The sequence below is a fragment of the Gymnogyps californianus genome, chromosome 3 (genome assembly GCF_018139145.2).
Source record: "Gymnogyps californianus isolate 813 chromosome 3, ASM1813914v2, whole genome shotgun sequence".
NCBI classification, from domain to species: Eukaryota; Metazoa; Chordata; class Aves; order Accipitriformes; family Cathartidae; genus Gymnogyps; species Gymnogyps californianus.
Window position 1 is genome coordinate 1357893 of NC_059473.1, and position 7898 is coordinate 1365790.

At 63.2% G+C, this 7898-nt stretch overlaps 1 protein-coding gene across 1 annotated transcript; it reads right to left on the reverse strand.

Moving 5' to 3' along the window:
* Positions 1 to 535: 535 nt before the first annotated feature.
* On the reverse strand, positions 536 to 6902 carry FBLN7 (fibulin 7). Its single transcript, XM_050894281.1, is given in 9 exon segments — positions 536 to 2104; positions 2288 to 2426; positions 3412 to 3549; positions 3639 to 3776; positions 3886 to 4011; positions 4540 to 4710; positions 5284 to 5415; positions 5418 to 5442; positions 6819 to 6902. Coding segments are annotated over 9 exon segments (1326 nt in total). The 3' UTR covers positions 536 to 1731.
* Between the last annotated feature and the right edge of the window lie 996 nt (positions 6903 to 7898).

Genomic DNA, 7898 nt, shown 5'->3' on the forward strand with positions numbered 1-7898 from the left:
CGTCCGCCGTGCCCGGGCTCCGGCAACCCTGTGCCGACAGCGGCGAGGAGCAGACACTGAATGTCCCTCCTTGTTCTGCGGGGAGACGTCCTGCCCCCCCCTCCCGAGCTCCCACGGAAAAGCCATAAACCCCCCCCCCGAAAAAATCCGGGAGCTCCATCTCCCAAAGGATGCAGCACAGATCTGTCTCGTGAAGTCTCTTCCCCTGGGGCAAGGAGTGGGAAGGATTTTCGTGGGTGCAGCTCAGCCCCCCAAGGGGACTCTGCCCCGCTGCCTTTTTTTTGGGGGGGGGGGGGCGCAGCAGCAGGCTCCTCTTCCTTGAGGTCTCCGGAGGATGCTCGGGGGGGTAAGGATGCTCGGGGATGAGCCAGCCCCTTCCAAGGCAACGTAAGGCAGAAAAATAAAACTAAGGGAGGCAGGTTCTTGCCCCGCAGACCCTGAGCCCCCCCCACACCCCGGGACAGCTCCGGGTGAGCATCGCTCTGCTCCCCCCCCCGCCCCAGCCGCACGCGCGTCGGGTGCTTTATTCTGCTCTGCGCCTGCTCAGAGGCTATACCATCGTTTAATTGTGCTAAAACCAGCGTAATGGAGAAACATGCATAACGGCGGGGGTTTTGCGGTTAACATGCACAAGCGCTGCACCGAGGAACCGGTACCGAGGAGAGAGACCGGGGAGGGGGGGGGGTGTGGTGTGTGTGTGTCCCCCCACCCCGGCACGTGTTACAGCCGAACTCCAGCTATTCCTGGAGCTGCTTACGCACAGCGGCCTGGAGGCTGCGGCTGATTGAAAAAGGAAATTACGTTCAAATATTCACACCTCGAGCTCCCTCGACGCGAGCACCAAGCGCAGCCGAAGCCCTCCCCGAGGTCACGGCGGCGGGGGGACGGGACGGGGATGGGTCGGGGGGGGGGGGGGGGGGTGGGATGCACACGCACGACCCAGTCCGGGAGGTTTAAGGAGCTGCTGCCCATGGGCTGAAGCACGGGATGGCCCCGGCCCATCGCCAGCCCTCGTCTGCAGGGCACTGGGACTCCTCCTTTGCCCAGCACCAACGTCCCGCTTGCCTAGGAGGGCACCGAGAGCCGGCCAGGTCTTGTAGGGATGGGCGTTCGTGGATTTTTCCGGTCCCAGTTGATCCCGGGGGATTGAGACGCCGGACCAGTCCCCTCCCCGCCGGCTGCCGTGGCTTTTCTCGGCATCCAAAGGGGAGCGGAGGCATGTTTTTACGGGGCTGGGGCCAGTGCAAGCAAACCCGGGCCGGCGGGGAGGAGAGCGGTAGCCGCTATGAGCCTCCCTCCTCCTGCATGCACCAGCTGAGCTTATTTCCTACAGAAAAAAAGGAATTAAAAAGGAAATAAGGGCCGTGGTTTCTATCCGCTGTTTTCTGCGCGGTGTAGGCGCCGAGGCTGTGGGACATCGTCCTTCTGGAGCCTCGGGTGAGGACGATGCTCTGCTCCCGCACCCCGGCGAGCGGGTAACCCCCGCACCTGATTTCTTTTGCACCTCATTTGCTTTTTCCCCCCCCCTCCCTCACGTCGGTGGGTGTAAAAGCCGCCTGGGCAGAATAACCTTAACGCAGAGGGGAGGATGGTTGGCTGCAGAGAGGCTTCGGCGTGGGACGTCGCCCGGAGCTCCCGTTACACGCCTGCCTCCGGGGCTAGCGCTTTCGGGTGGAGGATGCTGAGCAGGGACCATCGCCGTCAGGGAAGCCGCCCCGGCTGCCGCCTCCCCTAAAACTCGTAGGCGGAGACGAAGACGGTGATTTTGGACACGTGCTTGGCCTGGAAGACACGGTCCAGGTACTCGGACATGTCCACGTCCACCTGGATGGTCTGGGGACCCTTGAGGCTCTGCACCAGGATGAGCTCCCCGGTCTGCCGGTCCGAGCGCTGCATCACGAAGTGGCCGCGGTTGTTGCCCCCCACGATGCCGAAACGCAGGCTGTCGGGTCCCGGCCGGCCGGGCGCCGCCGCCGTGGCCATGCGGAAGAGCGGGGTGGGCGTCAGCAGGTTGGAAGGCAGGGGAAGGTAGTGGAAGGAGATGGTTTTGGGTGCTTGGTGGCATGACCGGCTCTCCATCGGGCAGGGGTTGCGCTCGCACTGGCTGCAAAGGCAAAAGCGGGGGAGGTTTTCAGGGAACCCCAGGGATGCGGGGGTCCGTGTCGTTCCCCCCCCCCCCAATGGAATTGGATCCATACGGATGCTATGCACCTAGTTTTGGGACCCGGCACCCGAAAAAAAAAAAAACCACGAAGCAAGGACAGGTTTTGCACCCCGCCGCACTTACAAGGGTGACGTTTTGACGTAGGTGACGTTGCCGGCGGGCTGGGGGCACTGGGGGCTGACGCACTGGAAGCCCCCCCCCGTGTTGATGCAGGTGGTCCCCCTCGTGCAGTTATCCTGGGACAGGGCGCACTCATCGATGTCTGCAAAACAGGGGCGGGCAGCGGGTCAAGCTCACCGGGGACCTCCAACCGACCCCGTTGAAGGGTTCCTTTTGGCGGAAAATAGGCAAAAGCACCTTGAAGTGGTGATCAAAAAAGTATGAGAGTGCGGCTGAAAACACCTAAATCGCCTAAAATCCCGTTCTGGGCCTGCTCTCCTCTCCCCGAGCTCTGCCCTGGGCCAGCAAGGGTTAACGGCAGCGCTCCCACAGCAGGAGGGCAGCTTATTTTCCTAACTTTCTGCTAAGTTGTTTGCAAACACCAGCTCTTTTTATTTACTAAACACTTATGTAGCCACTGAGATACCCGGCAATAAAACCAGGAGCTTTGAATGCAGATACTTGCTGGGAGCTTTAGCACGATGCTGTGAAACATGCAGAAAAGGGGAGAAAAGGCGAACAGCCTGAGTTTTCTCACCCTGAGCTGCAATAATCAACACTTCCTAGCCCAAAAAAGAAAAAATCCCTGTTTTTTTCAGGAGGAGACTTTCACACGAGCAGTTCTGGCCACCCACCATCCCTACCCGCTGCCGCTTTGCTTTGCTCTCCACCGGCGCCCCGACTCCCCTGCTTTTGGAGGAGAAGCTGCCGGCCTCCGAGCTGACCCCTTGCCGCCTAATTCTTGGTTTTTAACGCCATTTCTCTTTCTTCTCGGGGATGCCCCGTTCACAGGGGACAGCTCCACCAGCCGCGGCGGGGGCTCTCGTGCTCTTTTTCGGCGAGGCGCAGCCCCAAAGCATCGCGGCGGGTTCGCCAGCGCTTGGACCTCCATCATTTTCCTCCCCTCCGCACCCAGCCTGGGAACCACCTCCCTGGGCAAACCCGCCGAGATTCCCGCCGGCAGAAACGCTTGCAAACGAGGAGGAAAACAAAAAGGGGACGAAATAAAAAAGCCATCGCGCAAGTTGGGGGGGAAAAAGTGGCAAAAGTGGTTTCCAGCCTCTCCCCCCCACCCCGCTGCCCCTCACCTTCGCAGCTCTTGCCGTCGCCCAGGAGGACGTACCCGCCGGGGCAGGCGCAGCGGTAGGAACCGGGGAGGTTGACGCAGGCGTGGGCGCAGAGCCGGGGACCCCCCTCCCGCTTGTACACCTCGCACTCGTTGAGGTCTGCGGAGAGACGAGGGGAGCGGGTGCACGGCCGAGACCCCGCAGCCCACCCCGTCGTCCCCCCCGTTCCCCTCCCCGTCCCGGCTCACCCTGGCAGAGGCCGTTGGCGGCCGTGCCGCTCATGTGGAAGCCGGGCTCGCAGCTGCAGTGCTGGGTCCGGTCAATCTGGGCGCAGCGGGGCTGGCGACTGAACGCTGGGTCGTCCGTGACGCTCCAGGCGGGGGGAGCTGGGGGGGGGGGTACACCGCGGGATGAGGTGGGGTACCGAAATGTGCCCGAAGGGTGGCGGGTCACCCACCCTGGCGGCGTGTGGGGGGGGTTGTGTGTGTCACCCACCCGTCTGTGCCTGGTACTGGCAGGTGGCTCCAGTCCACTGCTGGGGACAGAGGCACTTATACTGGTTCAGCCCCTCCAGGCACGTCCCGCCGTTCTGGCAGGGGCTGCTCGAGCACTCGCTGATCTCTGCAAAATAGCCACATTTTTTTATCTTATCGTATCGTATCGTATCGTATCGTATCTTATCTTATCTTATCTTATCATATCATTTGGGAAGCCAGCCACAGGACCACCACACGCACCGGGCCACTTTGGTACCCCACAGCACGTTATAACCATTTCTTTTGCCGAACTCAGACGCCGGCAGTTTCCGATGCTGCGGCTCTGCCCCGCTGCAATGGTTTGCTAGCTGATGCCTTTTCCCCTCCTCTCCGCTGCTGAGCTGCAGGTGAGGCTCCAGCTGTAATTTCCAGCTTTCCTTGAGGATGACAAACCCCAAATCCCCGGCCGCAGCATCCCTGGGATGTTGGCTAGCTGGGACTCAGGGACGGCCACAATACCTCCCCGTTTGGTGGACCCCCATCACACCCCTCCGTGTTTAAACAAACCCAAATTGCATCCCCCTCTTGCAAATGACTTCCGCGGGCACGAAGCAGCCCTACAACCGCGGCCGCTCGCCCGGCAGCCCTGCCGTAGGCAGCCCAGAGCAGTTACCTGCGCAGCGGGGCTCCTGCCCGGTCCAGCTGCCGTTGGCCTGGCACGTCCGCGTGCTGGAGCCCAGGAGCTGGAATCCCGGGTCGCAGGTGAAGTGAACCTCATGCTCCACCAAATACTTGGTGCCAAACTTCCTCCCGTCCGCGGGGGCTTGCAGGGCAGGGCAGGAGGCTGCAAGAACACCGCGGGGAAGAGGCGGGGGGGGGTGTCAGCGTTCAGGCGGGTGCTTTGGGGGAGCACCGCCTTATCTTTCCTGTCCCTGACTCTACCTGAGCCACGGTTCACCCAGTTCCTCTGAGAGCTCTTCTTTAACTGTTATTTTACTCGAATATTGGCCTGCTGAGGTTAATCGGTAACACCCAGCCCCACAGTGAAAGCCCAGCAGGGATGCTGGGGCTGAGCATCACCGGCAAGGGGTTCGGTGGCATTTTTGCCAGCCCTCTCATGCTCCCAGCACAGGACTGCGGCTCTTTTGCGGGAGACATGGTTTTCCAGCCCACTCGCCTCCAGCGCTTTGCCAGGAGCTCTCTGCTTTGCAGCTAAGGGCTTTTGAGCCTCCCCACCTCTTACCAGGCTGGAGAAGTCCTCGAATTCACAAGCACGAGTTGCCGACACGGATACAGGTATCTCCCTCCGTGGAGATGCCCAGACCTCGGCCCGTCACAGCCCCGAGCATCCCGACCTGCCCACCCCGGTGTCCTCCAAGGCCATAAAAGCAACTGGTGGGACGCAGGGAGGACTCACCGGCCGGCGGCTCGGGGGCGGCTTTGGTCAGGGAGGCGTGCAGGGTGCTCAGCCGGCTCTTCATCGCGCGGAGGCCCTCGGCGAAGCGCGTCTCCTGCCCCTTCAGCAGCTGCTGCATCTGCCGGATGGCGCCAGGAGCTGCTGCCTGCTGAGGCAGCTCTGCGGGGACACGGGGGGGACGGGGGGCGGCCACTCAGCGGGGGGGACATCGCTCCGGCCCCCACGCTGCCGCGCCACCCGGGCACCCAACCTGCTGCACGCAGCCTGCCCCGGCCGCGCGGGGATGCTCGTGCAGGAGCTCTGCAGCATCAAAGGTCCCCTGAGGTATCTGATTTTTTTTTTTTTTTCCCCCCGTTTACCCAGATGCAGGAGGTTTTTTTAGCCTGTGCGAGAAGTCCTTAGCTCAGGCGTGCTCTCCTACATCTAAATGGGTAACGCAGTGCTACGAGCAGGGCTGTAATCACTTTGTTAGCCCTGGGAGAGATGCCATAACTCATGTTTCATCCTGCTGGAGCTAGAGCCCTGTCCCACTTCCACATTACAAAATAAGAGGAAAACAGCTGTCTTGTGAGTTCTGCTGGGGCCAGGAACACTGGTGGGACTCCTGCCTGCAAACCGATCGCTACCACGGGACTGACTCATGCAGGAGACGGGCATCGTTATTATAGGTTTCCTGCAGAATTGACTTAAAACCGAAGAAAAAGAGCAAGGGCTGAGCAAAGCCAAGCCAGTTTTAGAGCTCAGAGATTCGCAGAGCGCGTCGGGGAGAGAGCACACAGGGTCTGGTCTGGGCGGCACGAGGCTGGGGGCGAACGAGCTCTGGGAAAGTGAGCAGGGCTGCTGGGCACCGGCCCACTGGCCCAAGGGATTTCTTTTCCCCCCGCAGCCACGCTGTGCAGGGGTGAAGTTATTCTCGTTCCCAAATAGCTACTGAGGGTTTACAAAGAAGAAAGAAAAGCCAGCCCAAGCGGCGTGCTGTCCTCTGCTTCCCTTCGTGCAGTTTTGGGGGGTCACGGGCTGCCGGCAGGGATGAGCCGGTCTCTGCCTGCAGCTCTGGGGTGCCCCGCGCCAAGAGGAAGGGAGGCAAAAGCAAATAGATGCCTAGCATGTCGCTCGCTTTAATAAACAGCTCTTTGTTAGGGCTGGTTTTAACTTCAGGAGCCAGCGTGAGCTTCCCCGCGGGATGCTGAACCGTAGCAAACGCCTGCTCTCCCATAAAACCGGGAGGATTCTGTGCTCCCGGTGTACTCGGTGGCGACTTCAGGTGTGGGGAAAGAAGGAAAAAGAGAGTCCAAAAGAAACCGGGCCCGGTTTAAGCCCTGCTTAAGCTCTCCCCCCCCCGGCTTTGCCCACCTGTTTGCTGGGGCCAGGGCAGGAGCGAGCTCTGCGCAGCCAGGCTGTAAGGGCGGGCAGACACACAGCGCACCGGCACTGGGGGGGGAGGAAAGAGGAGACCTTTCCCCCCCCGCAAAGCCTTTCCCAGGGGGGCCCCCCCCTCCCTGCCGCCCCCCCTCCCTCCGGTCCCCCCCGCTCACCTGGGGCGCCGGCGCCGCCGGGAGCAACAGCAGCAGCGGCGGCAGCAGCAGCAGCAGCGGGAGGCGGCACCGCTCCCCCGGCATGGTCCGGCGGCCGGCGCGGTTCTCCTCCGCCGAGGAAGGGTTCTCCCGGTCGCCGGCAACCGCCTCTCCCCGCCCCGGCTTGCGAGCGAACTCTCCCTCCCACGCCGCCCCCGCCCCACGCGCGGCCACGCTCCCCCGTGGAGCAGGACGCGGCTCTCCCCCCATTCCCCACCCCACGGCGGGGGAGGACGGCGCTTCCCCGCCCCGGGGAACCGGGTCCCCCCGCCCCGGCTCTTCCCCCCCCCCCCACGCCGCTCGGGGCAGCCGGCCGCAGAGCTCCCCCCTGCCCCAGGGCTGCGGGGAACCCCCCTATCTATCGCCCCCCCCCCCTTTTCCGGGGTGGGGGGGGGGATGCTGGGAGCATCCCGGCCGCCACCGCCGCATCCCCTTGGGACAGCTCTCAGTGCTCTGCCCCGCGGCCAGCATCCCCCGGCGTAGCCCCCAGCCCTCTTACCACCCTGCACGGCCCCCCGCAAAGCAAACGCTCAACAACAACACCCCCCCCCCGCCCCCCCTTGGCACCACGCTCTCCTGCGGTGTTTTGGGGGGGTCTTTGGGGTTTTTTTGGGTGTTTTCTCCCGCTGCCGGGATGAGCGAGCACCGTGCAGGGGCTCACCGCCAGCCCCTACCTCCCCCCCCCCCCCCCGCTACCGGCTGGGCCCCTTTCCGCAGCCCCGGCACCCCTTCTTTAGCCCTACACCCCCTTCTCCAGCCCTTGCACCTCCTCTCCAGCCCCTGCACCCCCTTTCTCCAGCCCCTGCACCCCCGCAGGAGAGGCGAGAGGCGGGCGGGCGGTACGCGGGGTCCCGGCTCCATCTGCTGGGCACGGTCAGGCGGCCGGTTGCCGTAGAGCAGCCCCTGCTACGGAAAGAGCAGAAATTCCCCCCAAAACGGAGAAGAGACAGCGGGGAAGGGCCAGGCCATCGCAGGGTGGCTTCATCCCTCCCAGGAGCTCGCCCCCCCCCGCCCCGCCGCCTCTTACAGACTCCAGTTTCC